Genomic DNA, 25,256 nt, shown 5'->3' with positions numbered 1-25,256 from the left:
GGGTCGTTCGTGGATCAACTGTGTAGTTTGATCTGTAGAAGTAAACATGCTACCGGGTGCAAATTACAAACTTGAAAATGTATCTAAAAGAACAAATAACCAATATATAACGATGATTCATCAGAAAAATAAGATACCTATTGACAGGGCCGCAACTGGATACTTGGTTAGCCGAGGCAACTACTCATTTAAGCACCCCCCCCCCCACCGTGATGCCGAAGGATAGGTTAAATTTTCTCCCCCTTTTGTGACGCGCCCGGGGGATCAGACCCGCCTGCTCCCCCCTCTCCCCAACTAGTTGTAGCCCTGCCTATTACTAATATTATGGTCATTATAAGATTCAATGATTTCTCCTTGGAGTGTTGTTACAGCCTTTATCTCATCAACCGTTCGTCGTAGTGGTATGGTTTTAATTTTAAAAAATCTCAAAATGTGACCAGAAATCAACCCTGAACGAGTTTTGAGGATGAAAATACAGTGCACACAAAATAAAAAATGGAAATTCTTATACGCTATCCCCTCCCCATCCTCTAGCTTCCAATTAGACACAGTTGTTTCTCTCTCTCTCTTCTAAGCCCAGCAAACAAGTTACATGTGTTTAACTGCATTATTCCCTGCGATATTTAAATTCAAGAACCGCAGGCAGGTCCGGTCTTAGGAGAATTTCGTGGCGCAATGCAAAAAAAATTTTGCGGCCGCTTTAAAATTTTTTTTATGTAGTTGCTTCCCGACTTACAAACTTTTCGAGTTACGAACATAAATCTTGAAGGGGAAATTTTTTTTCCAGCAGGAACGCATTTTATTACACTCATTTTTTTCATTATTTCATTTAAATTAATTTTACAAAATTCATAAATTATACCGTTGTAGGCCTGTTGCTCCCTGCGGCGAGACCTTTTCCTTCGCACCTGCCTAAGTCCGGCCCTGACTGTCCCAAAAGGTCATCAGTTGACTCACCCAAGGCAGGATAGGAGATGATAGAGTTCTGGCGGCTATGTTGTTTTGATTTTGTATTTTACCCTTTGAAATGCACTGCAAACAACCATGGTTATTCATTTTACGTGCTTAATTTTCCGTATTCGATTAAATTGACCACAGTAGCCCTCAGGGGCGTGTGATAGATGCGGCCACACAGAACTCCGCGCTTGGAGGTTTCCGCATTTGTGGGAATATAAAAATATGTAACGAATCTATTTTTCCAGTATGGACATTTTTACTAGCTCTCTGTGGCCTTACAGCACTTAATGCGTTTTGTTTGTTTATACGTTGTTAAAGAAGTTGAGAAGAGAAAATCTATCTTCCAAGAGAAGAGAACGTGAGTTGGAATGTGGCTTCCGTTCTGTAAGGTTGTCTGTTTCAAGGGCGTAGCGAGGGGGGGGGACTTGGGGGTCTGGTCCTCCCCTCCCCCGAAATGTGAGAAAATGACCGAAAAAAGGGAAAAAGATAGCCAAATCAATTGTTCTGTCACTTTGGTCCCTCCCCGAAATGAAAGTTGTCCCCCCCCCCCGAACGAAATTTCTGGCTACGCCCCTGATCTGTTTTGAGTGTGCTTCGAAATAAAGGCTTCTTCGTTAAGTTCCGTAGTTTCGTGTATAAATTGGACACCCCTCCAATATCAAGAGTCTGGGGGTATTCCGCCACCTCACGGAGAAGAGACGCACCTCCGACGCGACGTCCCGTTATAAAACTGACGCCCAACGTCGTGGCTCGAACTCAAGGCAGTACCAAACGGACATTCGATCTCAACTGTGAGGTTCCTGATAGCGCCTAAAATCGAAATGGCGTACTTGGCCAAAGGTAAGAAACGTGATTTGATCCTACTCGCTCTAGAATTAGGATAGGAAGTTCCGAATGATTCGCGTGCAGTAGATCTCAAGAATATAATAACAAAGTCCTCCGGTTATGAGGAAGAATTCGTGAAAGCCCTGCTGGCTACTATTATCGGAGAAAGAGAGGGAGAAGAGGAACAATCTAGGATCGCCGAAGAAAAAGAACGATCTAGAATCGCTGAAGAAAAGGAACGAGAACGTTCGTTTGAACTTGAAAAGATGCGGTTGCAGCTTGAGTTTCAACGACTCTCGCAATCGGCAGAAGAGCCATCCGTCGCTCTCATCGATCAGCCCAAGTTCGACGTGAAGAGGTTGATCCCGAATTTCAATCCGAGTGAAGATGATATTTCGCTATTCCTAAAGTTGTTTGAAAGACAGCTAAAATTCTTGAAAGTGGAGAAGGTGAACTCTGGGTTGCGTATCTGCTGTGAGTTTTGCCGAATGAAGTTGCTAAGCTCATTGCTCGAGAACCTGAAGATAAGGCCCATGATTAAGACCACATCCGGGAGGTTCTATTACGCCGTTTCAAGCTGAGTGCGGAAAGGTTCCGGCAGCTCTTCTTTACTCACAGAAAAGCACCTGGAAGGACTATCACTTTGAGATCCAAAGTTACTTTGAAGGCTGGCTGTCCGAACTGAACATTGGAAACTTTGACGAGCTGAAAGATCTGATGATTTCGGATCAGATGAAGAAGAGGATTCCACCCGAAGTAAAAGAACATTTTCTGGATGTTTGGAGTGAGTGGACTACCCCTGAAGAAATCGTGGAGAAACTTGATGCTTATGATAACCTTCGAAACAAAAAGAGCGAGATCCAATGTGAGAGGAAGAGGTTGCAGTCAAAGCAACATGAACCCCCTAGGTCCCCAGTGCGACAAAGAGACTTTCATTCTAATCAACGAGTGAATCCGGAATCGGAAGATGCAGGACGTCACCCTGTCTTAAGATGTTACGGGTGCGGAGAACCTGGTGTCGTCAAGTCCCGATGTCGAACGTGTAATCCTGCCACGAACACCCCAGAAGTTAGTGTCGACACCTTGGACTTTTACAGTTCCTCAACTGAGAGACGTCAAAGAAATGCTATCGAAGTCATGACCTGTCATAAGCGTGGAGCAGTGTGTGCTGATACGGGTGCCACACATTCGGTGGCAGGAGAGAAGCTATACCGTCTCTTACAAGAACATGGTTTGCCCTTTTCCCGCAAGAATATCGTTATGAGACTAGCCGATGGATATGCTCGTAGAGCCTAAGTCATAACTACGACTGTGGACATCAACGTCCAAGGTAAAGTGATTCCCACCGAGATGATGGTGCTACCACAGGCCAGAGAAAACCGAACCCTTCTCGGTACCGACTTTCTCAGTGATGCTGGAATCGTCCTGGATGTTCAGCAAGGAAAGTGGTACTTCTCTGAAGCTCCTGAGAAGCGACATCCGTTCGTCGAAAGCCCATCTGAAGGCTCCATTACCTGCTGAGTCACAATCGTGTCGACTTCGTGAAGATAAAGGTACCCACCTTACTTCTCAGCAACGAGAACTTGATTCATTCTAGCCGGAGTTCAAGCGATGCTTCAAGCCAGGGGGAGGCCCGATACCTTTCATCGAGCAGCGAGAACTTTATTCCTTCTCAGAAGAATCCCATAGATGTTCCAAGTTAGGGGGAGGAAGACCTTTCCTCAAGCACCAGATCAACAAGTGCGGTGATGACAGGGTATACCGCTGTAAAGGTGGCCCTGGAGAAGGCTACGAAAAGTGTTGTGTTTCAAATTATCGCTCGACCTTGCGAAGAAGGCATGCGTGCTATAACTGCGGTCGAAGTGGACACGTTGCCAGAAGATGTTGGGATCAGATAGTAGAAATCCTGTGTGAAAATCGTGGTCATATTGCTCGCAACTGTCCAGGCAGCCACGCTGATAAACTATCCAGCAAAATTGGTAAGGGAGTCGAGCAGTGTGAGCTGTTGAACTTCATTGTAGTGGAGAAGAGTGCACGGACTCTCCACGACTCCCAACATGGGAATGGGGTTTTGGATAAGATCATTGAAAACGTTGAATCTACTGAGGAAGCTGATTTCCTAAACGGGAGGAAACGAGAACTCGTCTTAAATCCGATAAAGCAGTACCGATTCCAAAGGGAGTTGACTCCATTACGAAATGCTGAGACCGCAACCGTGGTAACCTGGACCCCAAGAGAGTGGCGGTCTTCAAAAGTGCATCCGAACCCCAGTGGGCGTCCTCAGAACCGGTGTGACTCGAGAACTGAACTTCGACCTGAGACAAGAGTGTCAGCAGTTGCCCGGAGCTTCCCGTTCTGTTCGTCAGGAACTACTCCCAAAGGAGAGATGGCTCTTACTGGCTCCTCGCCGAGACTTCGTCGGAGCCAGAGGGGGAGATTGTAACGAATCTATTTCCTCAGTATGGACATTTTTACTAACTCTCTGTGGCCTTACAGCACTTAATCCGTTTTGCTTGTTTATACGTTGTTAAAGAAGTTGAGAAGAGAAAATCCAAGAGAAGAGAACGTGAGTTGGAATGTGGCTTCCGTTCTGTAAGGTTGTCTGTTTTGAGTGTGCTTCGAAATAAAGGCTTCTTCGTTAAGTTCCGTAGTTTCGTGTATAAATTGGACACCCCTCCAATATCAAGAGTCTGGGGGTATTCCGCCACCTCACGGAAAAGAGACGCACCTCCGACGCGACGTCCCCTTATAAATATAATGTTTTTGCAGCAACAGAAGAATGTAGCTATGTTTCAAATATGGAAACGATAGTCTCCAAATAATACATCAAATAAACGAGAATTATTCACAACTCGAAGGAGCCCCACAGATAATTTTCTCTTCGGGCTTCGCATTTGGTGATGGTAGCCCTGGAATTGACCTATGGGACCTCTAACACTTTATTTTGAGCTTGAAATCAATTTATCCCGGATGATAATGCAGTTATTACAAACTCCGGCCTATCTGTAGATACTTAAAGAAAGCGGCATTTTTTGGAAGAGCAAGAAAGGAGGGTATTGAGATAAATTAAGCATTGAATAGCAAAAGAGTTTGATGACATTTCAAAAGTATTGCATTTACTTGCACTTATTTATGCACTCGCGCTCCCCGCTCAAAACGATTTCGATGTGTACAAATCAGCACAATAAAGAAAATACCGTCATAACAAAAATCTTTCAAAAAAATTACATCCCTGTACACATTCCACCCTAGGCGGCCACCTCATTCCTCGCATCGGCCCTGTATAGGGCCTTTGTTTGACTCGAAGCCCTGGGGCCCCCACCTGTTAAGACAGCTCTAGATACCATAGTATGAATATTTTTGGCTTTCCCGCTTCATGGAAATATTTTTTTGGCCCGTAATGTCTGGAAGGTTGAAGAGAACCACTGCTTTAAAGTCACCTTCGACATTACAAGGGTTGACAAAATGCTTGCTTGTCCTGGCTGACCAAGCATCTAGTCAGGGTTGTAACTAAGCTGGGGCAACCGGGTCCCCGAGCACGATGGGGGGGGGGGGGGCATGTACATTAATTAATGTACATTAATTTTTCATAATTTTTCCCTTTTAAGGAGCCCCCAAGAAAATGTTTGCCCCAGGGCGCAATAACGAATGCTACGGCCCTGCATCTAGTTGCGGTACTAGGTGCAAATTATTTATCGTGCACCCATGATCTCGATACACAATTCAAAGAGGGGATACGAATAAAAAAAGCTAAGTTGAAAAATAACATACAGTAGAATCCCGTGATAATGAACTTCAAGAGACCAGAGAAATCACTTCGTTATAACGAAATTCCGTTTTTTACCGTTGTTCCTATGAAAACTCATCTGGGGGGGAAATTAAGAAAGTGTTCGCTAAAACGAGATTTCCGCTGTAACCAGGCCCGTTGCCAGAAATTTCGTTCAGAGGGGGACCACTTTCATTTCGGGGAGGGGGACCAAAGTGATAGAACAATAGATTTGGTCATCTTTTTCCCTTTTTTCGGTCATTTTTTGATCTTTCGGAGATGGGGGGGGGGAAACCAGACCCCCAAGTCCTTTCCCCCTCCCTACGGCCTTGGCTGTAATAGTATTCGACAAAACGGGATTCGACTTAGAAAAAAAAGAAAACAACAGTCTCCATTACAAGTACTAGAATGTAGGACGTATGGTCAATCACTCAAACTCCGATAACGTATAATTGCTATAGTGCCTGCCCTTTAACAAACTTCACGAGATATACTAAACGTATACACTTCATTAAAAATTGTAAAAAAAACTAATTTTTATGAGGAAATATAATTATTTTGCTCTTAATACGCAATAAAATTCACATGTCGAAAATTTTGAAAGAATACTCGGATGTTTTTGATTCACACGGTTTTATATCTCCATTTCCCCCCCCCCCCCTTTGGACACCACTAACCGTATCATAACCGCTCTCTTAACCACATTTTTTTCTCATCGGCATGTCCGCTTTCGGCGAATCTAGGTAATATGATCTTTCTATCTAATTAGTTAATTAATTATGAAATAACATTCGATGTAAAAATCAATGTCATAATTATGGCTTTCGATTAAATGATTCGTTAGCCGATGAATTAATCCTATGTCGTCTGCGATTAATCGTGACGGCATTTTCATTAAGGGGTTGGTGGAGGGAGAAAAAAAAAAAAAGAAATGGCCGCCACCGTGTCTTTTGTTGGCGCAGCACGTGTCCGGCGTCGCGTATTAACAATTATAGGCTTATAATATCCTTTTAATGTCCCGATTACGTGAAATGATGTTATAATTGGTCCATTTCGCTTTTATTTCGCGAATTATAATCGCGTGTATTATCAAATTATAATTATATTGATGTGGTGAGTCATCAATGTGTAACAAAAAGTAAAGTGGTGAGTTGATAATTGATAAGAATTATTTTATGATAATTTGCAACGTGATGTCTATCTACCCGAATAACTATCTACCCGAATCAATACAACGTGTAGTGATCACTGTTTCAAATTTGAAAGCTCTCCGTAATCACTGTGATCGAAGTCCCATATTGAATGTAAAGTATATGGGGGGAAAATGGAACTATATAAACTCTTAGATATTAATCCTTTACAATTAATATGGAACGTTTATTAGATCACATATCAGTGATCATAAATAACTGAAATGGAAAATAGTGATTTAGATAAAATACAAGTGATGGTCAAGGCTGGACAAATTGCAATAAAAAACGGCTCCCAAAGGAATTTTTTACCCAAAGAGAATTCGGCAGATTATGCTGTTATGAATTTCGAACACTTTGTGCTGTTCTCAGCCTGCAATTTAGTAATTACTCAAAGAAAATTACAGGTGCCGATACCAATTTTTTTAGTTGCCATGGGGACCTGGGATTTGGCCATTCCTGGTGGTGGTTATTCCCCTAGTGTATAGTTTACCTTTTCGTCGCCAAAACTTTCAGTTCAGCTGAAACAGCCGCTGTGATAGTCATAGTGGCGGCTGGGTTAAAGTTGGTTTTTGGTGGGTCCCAAATTCAAGGCGTGAATGCAAGGCAATGTCTCTCTGTTAAACAGCCGTGCAATGGTACAATTATTCTATCATTGCACCTAACTCATAGATAGAAAAATTCATGGCAGTACTACACACAAACTAACTTCAAATACAATGCCACTACAGGCGAAATGCCCGACGAGGTGTCTGAGAAAAAGATGCCCATAACAAATATGGATGTTCTATCCCTTTCTATAAAAAAGAGGGAAAAGTTGGAGGTGTCTCTCTGCTTTTTTCTTTTTAGAATTGGGAAAAAGCGTGTGAACAAAAATTTTATGCGTCCTTTTCCGAAATTCTGGGTATTTGATGCGTTATAGCACGTCAATGGTATCTCTGGGTGTGTATGTAGGTCCCCATGGCAATTAAAAAAAAATAGGTATCGGCACCTGTAATTTTCTTTGTGTAATTACAAAATTGCAAGCTGAGAGCAGGACAAAATGTTTGGAATTCATAACAGCATAATCTACCGAACTTTCTTCTGGTAAAAAATTTCTTGGGGGGTGGGACCTAGTTTTTTTTGTGATTTGTCCAGCCTTGATCACTTATATCTTATCTAAATCACTATTTCCCAATTCAGTTTTTCACAGCAACTGATCTGTGATCTAATAAACGTTTTATTTTAATTGTAAAGGATTAATATCCAAGAGTTCCATAGAAATTGTGGTGCACTATCACTGAAAAAAGAATTTTAAATTAACATAGTATAAGAATGTATTTCCTATAAAAATGTTTTTATTCACAATTTTATTTTCTACAAAAAATTTTGATCTTGGGGAGATAGGTTCACGAGTCCCATAAACACCCCCCCCCCCCCCAGATTATCCATTGAGTGAAAATCTGGACCTATGATTGCGCAGTGGTAATTGGCAAAAAAATATGGTTTTCTGGGGCTTTCCGATTTCGAGTTGGCTATTCCTTTGAGAAAAAAAAACTCATTGCTGCAAAATAATCACACAGACCTACAATGTAAATATCAGGGGTAGGAAGTCTGCGTCAATTTCGCTGCACTGTGCCAAAATTAACATCTTGCACCATTCTTCTCCAATAGTTAATTTTTCTGCGCCAAATAGTAAATTTTGCTTCAGTATGCCTGAAATTTTGGAAAGGGTACTAACAACTTGTTCTTGCTTGTGGCAAAACAATTTTTTCCGAGAAAAGCGTTTTATTCCACTGTACTTAAATTATCACCTTATTCAAATTATCGGCCCCTCATCGGGCTTTCCATTGCGAAACCCAGGTAATAAAAAAGAGCATGTCCGCTGAATTACGAATACTAATTTAGAAACTTTGCAGAATAACCATAGGCAGAGATTAACTTAAGTCTGGGGAGGGGCACAATGATGTCAATTCATATATTCACATATACATTAGATCAGTCGACTCCGCCTTTGACACTGGGGGGAAATTCCCCCCTCTGTATCTTCACCCATGCGATTAATGAACGTTAAATCACCAATGTTGCCAAATAAGAGTGTTTAATTCCCAATCTCTCCAAATAATAAGTGCTGAATCGCTAAACATTGTTGATTCTTCCGAAATTCTCTCCTATTTTGTAACAATTTCTTTTCGAGTATTAAAAAAAAAATGAAAACTTACAGCTCATTTGAAGTGGGCTGTTTCAGACAAGTAGTGCCCTCAGTAAGCAAAAATCATCTTAAATAGACTGATGTTATTTAATTCACGGAGATACCTCCTCCTTTCCTACACAGCATGGCCTGCCTCTCTCTCAGCAAAGAGCAAGTGATCAAGGATCTGGGCCATGTTGGAAAAAATTCAGAGATACTGGTGAAATGTTTTTCGAGAGGGGTCCACTTTCTCACTTAAAAAGAACCCAGGTAAATTAGAGTACAGGCGGCATCTCTGATGGGCATTAAATTATCATAGAAAGAATGGAGAAAAACAGTATAGAAAAGAATAAATTCAAACTTTTACTTTGAAAATTTGTTTTAAAACGTTGTGAAATAAAACAAAGTCTAGGGAATTTTTCCAAATTAAATTTGCTGACACAAAAATCATTGTTTTGAATTATCCAAACAATAATTTAATTGATAAAGTTGGTTAAACATATATTAAAGTTGGTTAAACAATATTAACCAACTTTGAATTATCCAAAACATTCAAATTAAACAAGAAATTTTAACATTAAATTAGACAAAGCTCGAGGGAATTAAGTTTTAATTATCCAAAATTTGAATTAAGTTTGAATTAACCAAGTTCTGTTGTATTGTATTTTAAAATTACTTAAAGAACCAATTTTTCAAACACTTGTCACACTTTTACTTTTAAACAAGAAAATGTCAACCATTATTTATACTCTCGATGATACTAATGCATCATAAAATTTACTTCTTATTTGCTTATTTTTCCTCTTTCAGTGGCTTAATAAGTTTCTTGTCTAGGTACGTCCTTCAGTTGACGAACTTGTGTAATTTCCCTGTCCTAGAAATTCACCCTGATGGTAGCTTTCTTTCCTCCCATAGGAAGGAATATATATAAAATTGATTTTCTGTATATGTTCTCTGTATAAATCTACAATTTTAGATCGATCGTCGCATATACAAAATGGGACCAGACTTGAATGATAGGCCACTATAAAATTTTGTCAGAGCAGAGCAAAACTGTCAGGTCTCAACAATCACTTCAAGAACATTTACTTTGGTTACTGCGGTTCCCGAGCAATGCGTTTCAAACGGGTATATGCCTTTGCACTGGTTTACGTCTTTAACACTGCAAGTATATGTATAAGAGTTTATGCCTTTATAATGGTTTCCACTTTTTCAATCTTTTCAATAACGACCTTTTTTGAATAGACGTCAGAATCATCAGCATTACTTTAGGGTCAGACAAAGGATGATCCCCATAGAAATCGGTGTTGAAATTGCCGATTCTACTGTAGAAATGCGGAAATTTAGTGGGGGTTTTCCGCCACATCAATAATTTTAAAAATTGTATTGAATTCGCTTAGAGATATACGAAGCCCAAGAGATTAAATATGATGTAATTACATAGCTGCCAAGTCTCCCGAATTTTAGCTTCATCGCTCAACCTCCCGAAAAGTTCACAAATCTCCCGAATTTTTATGAAAATTATAAAAATCCCTAATTGTCCCTAAAAATTCCCTACTTCATTAAAAAAAAAATCCCCGCTTATGAAAACAATCCCTAAGGAATTTCTTGTGGGGCATGAAGCCTCTTTTTTTTTCCCTTTCGAAATGACGTCACACGTCGTAAATGGGGAAATTCCCTTTTTAAGGAAGTTTTACAAACCCTCTGATGGTAACAAGAAAGTTGTTTGTCTTATCGTGCAGGGAAATGGCTTAGTAGCCAATAGTCCTGGATAATAATTGAAGATTCTAGTGACGCGCATATGGTCAAAATTTCTTTTAAGTTACGTACGTGCGATATAACAAAGCATGAATAATGATAAGCAAAAACATATTTAATCAATTTTAAAGATACTTATTCCGATGAATTTCCTTTCGTCAAACGTTCCAGACGAGGGCCGTTTTTTCCTTTTTTGTACAAGTTGTGTTACGGACATAAACATTGGTCATGGAAAGACTGCCATCATCACTCGTGAAATGAAAAAAAAACATCAAGCAAGTGTCACAAAAAGTCAGTGTTCTTCAAAAATTGACGGTGTTTTCCTTCATCTGCCGATGATTTTGGGGTCATTCGCGCAGAATGTTTGTTCACGGCGTTTCTGATTGAACACAATATTTATTTTTACATCATTGAAGTTTTGGCCTCCAATTTCACTTGTTTTTTTGTGTAGGAATTTTATTCCCAAGGGTTTAACTTCCATGTGTGTAAAATCCTTATTTTAATTTGACTTCAGTAGGGATTTTATTCCCTATTGGAAAATCTCTATTTTATTTGGAAAAATCCCTATTGTATTTATTAGGGAGTGGTTTTAGCATAAAATACGGGTTTGCGCGAAAATCTCCCGAATTTTCATTTTCAAAAGTTGGCAGCTATGTAATTATCCGGGACCTACTTTTGAGTTGGCTATCCATGTAATAACATTTATTTCAACTTTTTATTCACATCTTCTCAAGTATGAAAATTAATATGTCTGTATTGTTTTGTAATATTCAACTGCATCAATTCATATAGTTTAGGATGTTTTAAAATTAATTATCGGTCCATAAAGTACATCAGAAAAATTCCACAGAGAGAGAAAACTAATTAAGTATTTTTGGAAGCTGAAACAGGCAGATGGATAACTTGAAATTCAAGGGGGGAATTGAAATACCTAGCGTCTCTTAAAAAGGGGAAAATTTTTTATTTCTACGTTTCTTTAAATTTCGATTTGTGTGTTTCATGAGTCGCGATGGAAGACTCCTCCCCCTCCCCCATATTGATTAACTTAAGACATCGTTTGTATGTTCCTCAAAGAAAGAGGGTGATATCATGTGATCCAAAAAGCCTCGTTGAAGAAAACCGGGACAGCGCCAGGTATTAGAGCTAGTACATTATAAAATATAATCATTAACTTTTAAATTTATGGGAAATAATTCCAATCAACATAATTTTTTAAAATTAGTTTGTACTTAGATTTATACACAGATATTCGGCTAAATGCATGGCTCCTACTCGTCCTGCTTTTCCTACTTTTTTAACATCCTATCGACAAAATTTGTGTAATTGAGCAGGAAGTTATTGATATATTGCCAAATATCACAAATGTTGGAGAATGCAATTAATGATTCTGCCAAAACAGAAATTGTATCATTTTTAAGGTTATTTAGAGGGGGGCGGGGTATGTGGACCATTTGATTAATTTTTCATTTTCTTAGTTTGAGGGTTCAACAAGTATAGTAGCCATTACAAAGTTCTGTCTGGATGGAAAAATAATTTTGTATTTATTACTTCGTGGTCTGGGACAGTAACTTTCATCATTCAAAATTATGGTACAAATAGGTGAAACAACAGTTTGCATTTCAAAGCAGTTGGATACATAGGCCTATTCTAGGTTTGGTGATTCTGATGCCCCAATAGCATTCAGTTGTCTTCTGTATTTTTAAGGCACGAAGAGGCATAAACAATATTTACAATGTGCTTAGCAAAGAGCTAGAAATGGAAGTGTTTCATTTGCAGGGGTGGGAACTCTGCGTTGCACTGCGCCAAAACTAATATCTTGCGCCATCCTGCTCCAATAGCATATTTTCGCATTTTTCTGCGTCAAATAGCAAATTTTGCTGCAGTATGCCCGGAATTTCGGAAAGGACGCCAAAAAAAATTTTTTTCCTGCTAGCCACGGAACGTTTCTTTACGAGATGAGCGTGTTTTATTCCACTATACTTAAACTATCGGCCCCTGATCGGGCTTTCCATCGCGAAACCCAGATATTGTCTGTGATCGTGGAACCGAAGATGGTTTGCAATGCCTTTTAGCTTTAAAGTGCAAATTCGAGTGTTTCCGTTTAAAAAAAAAAAGTCGTCACTGGAAGCAGCAGAGATTACTGTAGTCGATTGTCATTGTGCTAAATCCCGATGTTTCGTGAAAAAAAATTTTCATTCCGGGAGTAAAAAGTGCATGTCCGCCGAATTACGAATGTTAGTTTAGAAATTTTGCCGAATATCACCAATGTTGCCGAAAAACGATCGTTAAATCGCTAGTCTCGCCAGATAATGAGTGCTGAATCGCCAAACATCGAGTTGATTCTTCCGAAATTCTCTCCCATTTTGCAACAATTTCTTTCCAAGTATAAAAAAATTAAAAACTTATAAAATTTTTTTAGCTCATTTGAAGTGCTGCTGTTCCAGGCAGCAAATAGCCTGTAGCAAAAATCATCCTAAATAGACGGGCGCAAAAAATTTTATGATAGCTGCTCTTTCAAACAAGGTGTCAAAAGCCTAAAACACCAAAAACAAAAATCAAGCTGACGAAAAGATATTTGATAACAAAAGACAGTGCAGTTTTATTTTGAAAAGGGTTGAGGGTTAATGAAAATATTCTTGCTAATTTCACTGCTCCAATTTATAAATATCTGCTCCGAATCCCATATTTTGCTGCTCCAAATCCTGAATTTGCTGTTCCAAAACTGCTCTGAATCCTGAATTTTGCTGCTCCAAGACTGCTCCGAAATGGACTTAGTCACTTCCCACCCCTGCATTTGTCAAAAATGATTACACTGGCATTGAACAGTAAAATTTTAAAAATGAACAACGCAGTAAAACTATGTGATATGAGAAGACACAACAGCAAAGAATTATCTGTGGTTGCTAGTGCACTGTTTTAGCCAAAAATCGGTTTTGTAACCGTCATTTGTCATTTTGTTTAGGCTTGAGTCAATCTTATAGGAAACTGAAATAGTGCTAGGAAAAAAAAAAGTTTAGGGATTTTTTTCCCCATTATGCTATGATTATGTTGTCTAAGGGGGGTTACCCTTCCCATCTTATTTTTTAGTCCTCCGTTTTCTTACTTTTTCTTATTTTTTTTGAGTGGGAGCCCTGTGCTTACCTAAGCATTATTTGATTGAACCGAATATTCGGCAAAAGATTTGAATAGCAGCCAAATATTTGTCCCATCTCTAGTCCTAACATATCTTATTCAGAGAATAATGTGAGGTAATCTGCCTTAAAATTTGGTACATGTTTATATACATGCTGGAATCATTTCAATATGGTTTAGAATCGTAATTGGTAATTGACCCATGACTTTCCTTCTGTATCTGATAAATCAGGCAGATAGGTATACACATGGGTGACACAATCGAATGTTTGATGTTCAAGTGATTGATAATCTAGTGATTTCAATCAGAATATTGAGCGTACAGAATTTATGTATTTATTTTTTGTCACTTTCCATTACAATCATTTTTTTCTTCTCTCTCTAGAAATGGTCCTGACAGGGACCGAAACTCTGAGAAAGAATACGATGGACCTCCTGGAATGGATCCAGATGGCATCATTGAGGTAACAATGTTTTCTTTTTAGTCTGATTCTGAACATAGCTGGCGTTCTCGAATTTTTTTCTCCAGCTTCCCCCTAAAGTAGTTCAACAAATTCCTTCGGGGATCTTTTGTCACAGCGCAATTTGAGAAACTCTGCCACGCGAGTTTCTTGAAACATTTATTGGCTATAGTTTGATATTTTTTTCTTGCATACTGCTTGGCATTGTCAGGGTCTGCCCAGCTGAAATTAAGGTCTGTTTTCCAGACCCTTCGCAAAAGAGTCCGAAAAAAGAACCCTCAGTAAAATACAGATCAATGAAGCCATAAAAATTTGGCATTTAATTTCTTTTGTGGTTATTTTTCTTCCCACAAAATTTTCACAACACCAGAACCCTACTGTTTATTATAACAGTAGTAGTGTAGTATAACGGAAGACCGCTTAGTATATAAAAGTGAAACAAGTGTAAATCAGTCATTGGAGATTTTTTTGACTTAATGAAAATGAAACATCACTTCCCAAATTAGAATGTTTTGCATTGTTCTGCAACAAGCCCTCGGCTAACTGGAAATGTTCTACTGTAAATGTTCCCACAATAGTGTTTTCTACACTTTTTTAAAAATTCTTCCTGATTGTTCTGCAACACGTGTCACAGATTTCGGCATATTCTGCTTTGGTGCACTTTGTGATCATGTGTGGTTCCCTTATTGGATAGCCAAATTAAGTTTTTGTTTGTATTTTACTTAGCAATTTCATTCTCTCTGATTTACGATAATGTCTTGTGATTTTTTTTTTTTTTTTCAATGTGCAGAGTAATTGGGAAGAAGTTGTTGACAACTTCGATAATATGCAGCTTCGAGAAGATCTTCTCCGTGGTATATATGCCTATGGTTTTGAAAAACCCTCGGCTATTCAACAGAGGGCAATTATTCCTTGTGTGAAAGGTAAATATGTGCAGCAGTTTTGTCTGAAACACTGATTATTTGTTTCTCTATTATTATTATTTTTTTTTTTTTTTTTTTTTTTTTTGTCCTAGTCTAATTGCTGTTGATTCATGTTCTTTCCTGATTTCTGTGTGTTTTCTCTTGCAATTGTAAAATTATTCAATTCTTTTATTTTCCCAAAACTTAACACACCAGGGTTTAAGCTACGGTCGCATTTTGCGAAAAATGCAAAAACCGTAGAATGCGATAAAAGTAGTTGCCACTTTTGCAAAAATGCGTACAGGAGATATGCAGCGAGTAGACATCCAACCATCAATCATTACATTAGGAGTCATTCAAGTATTATTAGTCAGGATCGGGGGGGGGGGGTTCCGGATTTGATGACAAGGGGGGAGGGGTTTGAAGGTTGCTTATGTCATCAACCATCCTTTTTGAAGATATGAAATATTCTAAGCTGCTGAAGAAATTTTGCTGACAAGGGGTGGAGAGGGTCAGTGTTTTGCTGGCATGGGGGAGGGATCAAAAATGGCTGAAAAAATCTGCTGACATAATACTTGAATGGCCCCTTAGCATTGTAGCATTTTGCTAAAGCTTCCTCCTCCCTTTTTTGCGAAAGGAATTTTTTATCCAGCTTAAACCCTGCAACACACAGGTTTCGGGACAAGTGCCACATCTGTATATGTCATGCGGTTTTGAAGTGTAAGTGCTGTAGAAAATCGTAAATGCATAGGCAAAGTTATGTTTAGAATAAAAATTGAAATTTTTTCGTATTTTGGCACCTGTGTGGTATTGTGCATGACAGTTCGCAGATTTGATAAATAACTCAAAAAGGGTTCTGAATTTTGTTACAAAACTAAAAATTCTCAAATGAAAGACAATGGTTCTGGCATACGCGATGGCCTTCTTTCCCACACAAACGTGTCAGACTTCATTACGTGAAGATTTTTAATTCGGAACCAAATATGTGATCTGGTGCAGGGTCGCTTCCACTTCTAACATAGCAGCATCAATAGAACGCAAAAAACAGCATAATTCAGGTAATAAATATACATGCATGTTTTTTGGCATGCACCACTTCATTAGAAATCCCCCCAGAGGGGTGATACAAGACGCATGTGCAGTAAAATGAAAGATGTTAGTGATGGGTGTTTTATTAAAGAAGTATAAAACTAATACCTTTGTTGAAAGCAGTAAATTTCTTTTGCAGTGATTTTCACGCTTTGCATTTGAAGTTTGGAAAAAAGTTCTTAGCTATAGTCTATTGGACATTTTTCCCATTTTTTTCCTCCCTTTTAAATTTGGTTTGTTCTCTCTCCTCTATAGGTAGAGATGTTATAGCTCAAGCCCAATCTGGAACTGGAAAAACGGCCACATTTTCAATAGCAATTTTACAGCAGATAGACACTAGTCTCAGAGAGTGCCAATCCCTTATATTAGCGCCGACTAGAGAATTAGCTCAGCAGGTATACTTCATTGTAGAGTTTGTTGCAGCAACATAAAAACATGTCACGTTTCTATTTTTTTTTTTAAATACAGGGTGGGCAAAAAGTCTGTAGATACATTATAAATGAATAAAAACCGGAAAAATAACCGAAATAAAAAAACTGCAGGATTAGCATCGCTAGGTAATGTAAATTTTTTTGAGACAGGCGAAAAACTAACTCCAAAAAAATGTCCCGACAGGTAGCGTTGGTACAAGCGAGTTCGGTGCAAATATGCAAATGAGGTGGTTTAAGAACTTGTGTTCCTAATCCACAACCAATTCACTGTTGTAAACCATGTATGTGGACCTACTGTACTGCCATTGCTGGATTTGTGACGCCTGCAATGTGTTATCCCCTGTGGTGGTGGTCATATGCGACACATACCGCTGTAATAAGAGATTTGGGGGGCATGTTCGTTATTTGTGTATCTTTGACTTGTGTATGTCAGTGCCACCTATCGGCTGCTGCTTTAGTTTTTTTTGTCTTAAAAATTCCTGTGACCAAGTGATGTTAACCCTGCAAACCGTTTTTTATTTTGGTTATTTTTCCGGTTTTATGAATTTTTAAAGTTTTTACCCACCCTGTATATTTTGTTGTTCACATTTGTTTGAAGTTTGACAAAACAATGCTGTGACTTTTCATTAATATTAAATGGATCCTACACTGTTTTAGGACAACCATAAATACATAGGTGCCAATGATTTCGATTTACCAGGAACCCTTCAGATTTTTTCGCCTTATATTAAAATCTGGTCGTAAATCAAATTCTTCCAATTTTTTGTATCTTCATAGAAAAATCCCTAAAAGTTTTCAAATTGAGCTTAGTTTGAATGGAAAATCCCTAAAAAGAAAATGCTCTTTCAGTCCTTGCAATTTTAGGCCGACCCCGTTTTGTCAGGGAAAATATGGGGGAAATCATGATTTCAAGTACGAAAAATCAGTAGTTGCCGCCAAATATGATACACATAGCAAGCTAAGTGGCTAATTATAGCTAAAAAAAATTAGAACAGTAAAAATGCATCCCGAAAAAATGACATGGTCACCCATTGAAATTTCAAAAAAAAAAGTTTTTCCCTTTATTTTGCATGTTTTCTTTGATGCAGAATGTGTCATCACGTGATAAACTACAGATTTTTCAAGTCCGTGAGAATTGGCACCTATGTAAATATTTTTTATGGCCATTGTATTATATTTTATGTATTATAGTCCTTAGCTTTTACTTTATTTTCAATTGGGTTGCTGTATTTTAGATATGTTATGGTTAAAGCCTGAAATGCGCTTATAAATGTTTTCATTTCTGACATTTACCAGTCCAAGCCTGTTTTAAATGAATCAATTAACCATCATAAATTTATTAGCCCCTCCTATCACTTATATTTTAATTTATAATTATTTGATAATTACTAATTAATCAAATGAATTAATCACTATTAAATTATTTTCTGATGCTATTTAAGAAATCATTAGTTATATATCCAGACCTGTCAACTCTCCGGATTTAGGCGGGAGACTTTGGATTTTTCATACTTCCTTCCGCTGTCCCGATTTGTTAAAATTTCTCCGGATTTTTGCAGAAAATTTTACGCGAGTTTTCACGTAGTCATGACGTCAATTACTGCCTTCGTCGTTAGGGAAAACACCCATAGAGGACAGCCGTGATCATTCCCATCGAGCAGCCGTAAAAAAGTCTTGGTGACCGCAATTAAGCAACTGGCAAAGATGTGACTTTGTTTACGTAGCGTTTACCTGCAATCATTTATCAGGGTGGCATGATCTTGGTTGCCGAAATTCCTGTATAATCGTTATTGTATTCCATTAACAGCCGTGCGGGTAAACACAAGTTTTTTCGTCACAGCTTTGTATTTTAAAGTTTGTCTTCAGAAACAAAATATAAAACTTTAAGCTATATAAAGCTAAATATAAAGCTTTCAAGAGCTCATATATCCGGGATTATCAATCACTGATAGCATCCGCGAAAGGAAACTTATGTTTCATGAACAGCATATGTAGATATGATTTCTCCATTCTGCGTGGAAAAGACGGACGTGGAATTATATTCTGTGCAGGGGGGGGGGGGGTACCCCCTTTGGGAGAATCTCCGGATTTCTAGATTCCAAAAGTTGGCACTACTGTATATCATTAATTTACTTTAGCAGTAAAAGGCACATTATTCAATGATGCTTATTAATCAATTTTTATAATTATTTAATATAATTATAAAAATTAAAAGCAGACTTTTATTGTTTGTAGAATATGAATTCATAAATTACTAACATAGCTAGGAACCTAATATAGCATTGGAAACTGATAAATTCATAATGATTCATTAACCAAGCATTTTGGGCTTTTATCAACTCGCCTTGGTAAAACCTAGGTCTTTCGACAAATCCTAAGTTTTACCGTAACATGTATTACATTCATATTTGTATGGGCCATCGTTTTCTCAGCCACCTCGTTAGGCGTTTTGCCTATTGTGATATTTGTATTTGGATAAAGTGCTGTGTGTGAATTTTTATTAGTTGATAGCTGTGTAGAATAATTATTTTTAATGACTGAGTGTCTGAAATGATTTTTTCTTGTAGACTGTCAATGAATCACAGTTTTTTTTATCAAAATAATTTCAATATAGTAACCCTTGTTACATTGCCCATGTCCAGAGACAGAAAAAAACAATATAACTAGCTTCATCTTGGTTTTGATGTTATAATGGAACTGTGGTTCTAATTAAACAGGTCTGTCCAGACATTTTTTGTAGGGTCCTGTTTTTGTGAAAATATTCCTTATTTTTATTAGTTTATTGGTTGTATTTTTCAAGTATTATAAAAGCACTTTTATAAAACTTCTATAGTGTAATCCCAGCCTAAGATTCCGAATTTTATGAAAAGGTCTGGAAAACAAACCTGGACAGACCCCTTTTAAATTTGAAATATGTGAATGTACGTTATAGAGTGAAGTAGTACTGCATTCTACAGGGTTCCTAATGGCCTGGAAAAATGAGGGGGAAGTCAGAGAAAAGAAAAATATAAGGAAATGTGAAATACTTGAGTTTATGGAGGAGATTCTGTGAAGGGAAAAACACTCGAAAAACTAAAATTCGAAATTTGGACTATTAAGATTCTGAATTGTATTTTTCTTCTGGAGTTTTGATCAAGGAAATGATCGAGCAGATTTTGCTGGGAACCCTGTTTTGGCTTAGAGCTATAGTATTTTGGAATGATCTATCTGTAAGGAAAAAAAATTGTCTATTTTTTTATGAATGTTTTATTATATATTTTTTCTAATAGCTTTTATATGTTCATGCGTATTGCAGATACAAAAGGTTGTTATAGCCTTAGGTGATTATATGAGTGCCCAGTGTCATGCTTGCATTGGTGGTACAAATGTCCGCGAGGATTTACGTAAACTGGAGATGGGAATTCATGTTGTAGTTGGTACACCTGGGCGTGTGTTTGACATGATCAGCCGCAAGGCACTGAGTAAGTTAACAATTCCTACATGTAATAAAATGTATTACATGTAGGAATGTAATACTACATGTAATACACATACTACTATTATAATCAGAAATCTGATTATCATATTCATTTTGCATAATGACTATGTTAAACATCCTTAATAACAATATTTGGGATGGCTGCAGTTCACTAAATATTCAGAAGTTAATTAACCTGGAGTTAAAATGTCTGTGAGCCTCATGAATTTTTGAAACAATTGGGAGGCTTTAAGTTAGCAATGCATTATATTTTCAACAATTTTATCTCGAGTCCAGAAATGTAATTTAGAGGTGCTAAACTATGGATAGAAAAAATGAATTTTCAGCTTCAATAGCTCGCCATTAGATTGGTAAAAATTTTTTATAACATGGCACTATGAAAACAGTTCTAGTGCCTTTTTCTAGAAATGAGAATTAATCTACTCACATCACTCAGACTTCAACCATCTCAATTGTATGCTATGTTCTATAAATTGTACACAAAAAATCTTGAATGTGTTTATGGTTGATCTTTGACCTATCTGTGTGGTTGGTCTGAAATGCGTGTTTTTCATTTTGACTGGTTTGTTGACAAATCTGGGAATCAATGTTTTTGAAATAATCACTTTTTCTATGGAATGATTTATGCGATTAGGGTGGTCTGAAATGTTCATGTATGACCCGATAATCGAAACTGACCATAGCTTCTCTGAACTCAACACTATTAATTTATGTAATTCATAATTTACATTTAATGAAATCATTTTTGTTGAATATTGAATTGAATTTGTCCATTTTAGTTTTTCTGTGAATACTTGCACAACAAAGGTACTTTCAATCATACTTGCATTATATTAATTTAGATTTACATGATTTTATGACCATTCGCAATTTCAGTCAAACTTTGATTTATGGGAAATACAGTGAAACCTGTATGAAACGGAAGGTCAAGAGAAATTATTTTCCATTCCAGACCGGTTTCTGTTTTAGACAGGTGCACATAAAAATATATGCAGTCATTTATTTCTGTTTATGAAACTTAAATTTTGAGAACATCGACCTAACTTTTATAAATCAACGCACGTTAAACAGAGATAGGCATATTATTTTGAATTTTTTCTCGTGTTTGCTGCTTCACAAATAATTATACATTTGAAGTTTCATATTTAATGTACTAATAGTTTAACTTCAATATAAAACGTTCTCCTGAATAGCAGTAGAATAAAGTTACTTTTGTCAAAATTGAAAATATTTTTAATACAGTGAAGCCTCGATATAACAATATTCTGCAGACCAAGGAAAATATCGTTGCAGAGGGATTATCGTTACATCGAGAAGCAAAATTATCCTAACATGTGATCAAATTTGTGCTATCTTTTCTGCATCGACATTAATACCATCAGAAAATGTGCTTTTATGTATATATTCTCCGCAAAAAATTGTAATTGTTTAATTTATTATAAAAATTCGGCAAGATGCATTGCCCCTGTAAAGAAGTTTATTGCATTGCACTTTCGTGTCTTACACAGAAAGTAGCAATACCAATAACTTCCGTTAGCTTTCAGTGATTTTTTTGTAGTGCAAAATATTGATGTCATCAGGTGCCTTCAGAAGAAAGAAAACAAGTGACAAAGTTAAAATTAAATTCAGAACGATTTTGAGCAAAATACAAACAATTATCGTTCTGTAGCAGTTTCAAAAGTCTAAAACTATCTTAGTAAGTGGAGATTTATCGTAGTAAAAGATATCGAGTATCTTGATTTCACTGCATTTAGAATGAAAATTGGGAAATTGCAACCTTTTTAAAAAACTGACAATTTAGGTAAACCAATAACGTTAATGAAAGATTCTACATATCTGTAATACTTGAATTTTGTTTTTTACACCTCTATGAACTCTAGTCATAATTATCAATAATATAGCATAGGAAAAATAATTTTAATACTTATTTAATTTCATAGATAATAAAAATTCAAAAAAAAGCTTTCTTCAAGTTATGAGGAAATGACGGGACATTTTTGTGAAAAAGTCAGAATGGCCAAAATTAAATGAAAATTTGAGAATGTCCCAGAAAATACGGGTCATATGGTCACCCCTACATATGACTTCATGCTAATAACATTTTGGATTGATTTTTCTCAAAATAAATTGGCATTTTCTTTCTTTTTTTTCATAACTTATGAAACAATATTATGGACAAATGTTTCTTGTAAAAAAAATATTTTGAATTCATTACTTGTGCTGTGGAGTGATTACTTATGCGACTAGGGCGGTCCGAATTCTTTATGTGGACCAATTAGTCTATACTGACCACAGATTCTCAGACAGGGTGGTGCATATTTATGGAAAATATAGACATTTGATGAAATTTGCAATTTTTGCAGGGCTCCCACTTGTCCTACTTCCTGTGTTTTGTTCTAATTTTCCTAGTGTTTTACTAACTCTTGCCAATGAAATTCATGTGGCTTTTTTTAAATAAATAGGGAATCATCAAAATATATTCTGCTAAAGCAGAAATTATATAATTTTAAATCGTACATTTGTCTAAAGAATCTTTTGACATTTTCAATCTTTGCTGTAGCGTGATGATTTATGCGACTAGGGCGGTCCGAAAGATTGTGTGGACCATTAGTCTGAACTGACTACAGCTTCTTCAGTCTTTTTACAGCTGTAACTTGTCTGTCTCATTGGATACATTTGTCTAAAGAATCTTTTGACATTTTCAATCTTTGCTGTAGCGTGATGATTTATGCGACTAGGGCGGTCCGAAAGATTGTGTGGACCATTAGTCTGAACTGACTACAGCTTCTTCAGTCTTTTTACAGCTGTAACTTGTCTGTCTCATTGGATACATTTCTCTAATCTTTTGACATTTTCAATCTTTGCTGTAGCGTGATGATTTATGCGACTAGGGCGGTCCGAAAGATTGTGTGGACCATTAGTCTGAACTGACTACAGCTTCTTCAGTCTTTTTACAGCTGTAACTTGTCTGTCTCATTGGATACATTTGTCTAAAGAATCTTTTGACATTTTCAATCTTTGCTGTAGCGTGATGATTTATGCGACTAGGGCGGTCCGAAAGATTGTGTGGACCATTAGTCTGAACTGACTACAGCTTCTTCAGTCTTTTTACAGCTGTAACTTGTCTGTCTCATTGGATACATTTGTCTAAAGAATCTTTTGACATTTTCAATCTTTGCTGTAGCGTGATGATTTATGCGACTAGGGCGGTCCGAAAGATTGTGTGGACCATTAGTCTGAACTGACTACAGCTTCTTCAGTCTTTTTACAGCTGTAACTTGTCTGTCTCATTGGATACATTTGTCTAAAGAATCTTTTGACATTTTCAATCTTTGCTGTAGCGTGATGATTTATGCGACTAGGGCGGTCCGAAAGATTGTGTGGACCAGTAGTCTGAACTGTCTACAGCTTGTTCAGTCTTTTTACAGCTGTAACTTGTCTGTCTCATTGGATACATTTGTCTAAAAAATCTTTGACATTTTCAATCTTTGCTGTAGCGTGATGATTTATGCGACTAGGGCGGTCCGAAAGATTGTGTGGACCAGTAGTCTGAACTGTCTACAGCTTGTTCAGTCTTTTTACAGCTGTAACTTGTCTGTCTCATTGGATACATTTGTCTAAAAAATCTTTGACATTTTCAATCTTTGCTGTAGCGTGATGATTTATGCGACTAGGGCGGTCCGAAATTTTGTGTGGACCATTAGTCTGAACTGACTACAGCTTCTTTAGTTTTTCACAGCTATAACCTGTCTCATTGGATACATTTACCTAAAGGTATAGGTGCAAATGCTTCTGATTTACCGGGAAGCATTTTGATTTTTCATTATTGAAATCTTCCGGTCAGAAATCTAATTATTCCTCTTTTTTGTATCTTTATAGAAAAATCCCTGAAAGTTCTCAAATTGAGCTTTGTTTTAATGGAAAATTCCTAAAGAAAATACTCTTCCAGTCCTTGCGATTTCAGGCTGACCTATTTTCTGAGGAAAAAATATGGGGAATTGGGATTTCAAGTATAAAAAATCGGAAGTTGCCAAATATGATGATTAAAGCAAGCAAAGTGGGTAATTATTGCTTAAAAAATCAGGATGGAAAGTGCATCCTGGAAAAACAAGATTTATATATGGTCGCGCATTGCAATTTGAAAAAAAAGAGTCCCTTGTTTTTCCCTTTTGTTTGCCATGTTTGTTTTTTATGCGGAATGTGTCATCGCCGGATAAATTTTTCATTTCATGGGATTTTCATGTCTGAATTGTCATCTATGTAAAAATAGTCTTGGACATTCTCAATCTTTGCTGTAGCGTGATGATTTATGCGACTGGGGCGGTCCGAAATTTTGTGTGGACCATTAGTCTGAACTGACTACAGCTTCAGTCTTTTTATAGTTGTAACTTGTCTCGTTTTATACATTTGTCTAAAGCAGCAGTTCTCAACTGGTGCTCCCGTGTGCACTTCCCAGGGCCAATCGAGGAAAATAAAATAAATTAGCAAATTTGATAAGTAAATAAAAAAAGCTTGCAGGGTTCCATCATAAAAACTATTCACAAAAATGGCTCCTCGCGTCAAGCAGGGCTTCGCCATAGAAATTATAGATTGAAAAAGGGCTCCGCGAGTCAAAAAGGTTGAGAACCACTGGTCTAAAGATAAAGAATCTTTTGACATTTTCAGTCTTTGCTGTAGCATGATGATTTATGCGACTAGGGCGGTCCGAAAGATTGTGTGGACCATTAGTCTGAACTGACTACAGCTTCTTCAGTCTTTTTACAGCTGTAACTTGTCTGTCTCATTGGATACATTTGTCTAAAGAATCTTTTGACATTTTCAATCTTTGCTGTAGCGTGATGATTTATGCGACTAGGGCGGTCCGAAAGATTGTGTGGACCATTAGTCTGAACTGACTACAGCTTCTTCAGTCTTTTTACAGCTGTAACTTGTCTGTCTCATTGGATACATTTCTCTAAAGAATCTTTTGACATTTTCAATCTTTGCTGTAGCGTGATGATTTATGCGACTAGGGCGGTCCGAAAGATTGTGTGGACCATTAGTCTGAACTGACTACAGCTTCTTCAGTCTTTTTACAGCTGTAACTTGTCTGTCTCA

At 37.3% G+C, this 25,256-nt stretch overlaps 1 protein-coding gene across 1 annotated transcript in view; it reads left to right on the top strand.

Annotated features, from left to right (window-relative positions):
• The first annotated feature begins 6,212 nt into the window (after window positions 1-6,212).
• Window positions 6,213-25,256, top strand: part of LOC149067708 (eukaryotic initiation factor 4A-I-like) — a 32,347-nt gene continuing 13,303 nt past the window's right edge. Inside the window, exons 1-5 of the mRNA XM_089252228.1 lie at window positions 6,213-6,291; window positions 14,184-14,262; window positions 15,050-15,182; window positions 16,506-16,645; window positions 19,977-20,142. Coding sequence (XP_089108354.1) covers window positions 6,269-6,291; window positions 14,184-14,262; window positions 15,050-15,182; window positions 16,506-16,645; window positions 19,977-20,142 — 541 coding nt within the window. The 5' untranslated portion in view covers window positions 6,213-6,268. The remainder of the gene's footprint in view (window positions 6,292-14,183; window positions 14,263-15,049; window positions 15,183-16,505; window positions 16,646-19,976; window positions 20,143-25,256) is intronic.

Source organism: Pholcus phalangioides, unplaced genomic scaffold (genome assembly GCF_987345545.1).
Source record: "Pholcus phalangioides strain wild (caught in Gottingen) unplaced genomic scaffold, Ppha-v1.0 ptg000028l_1, whole genome shotgun sequence".
NCBI lineage: Eukaryota > Metazoa > Arthropoda > Arachnida > Araneae > Pholcidae > Pholcus > Pholcus phalangioides.
Note: the sequence above shows the minus strand (reverse complement) of the source record. Positions and strands in the feature narration are given on the sequence as shown.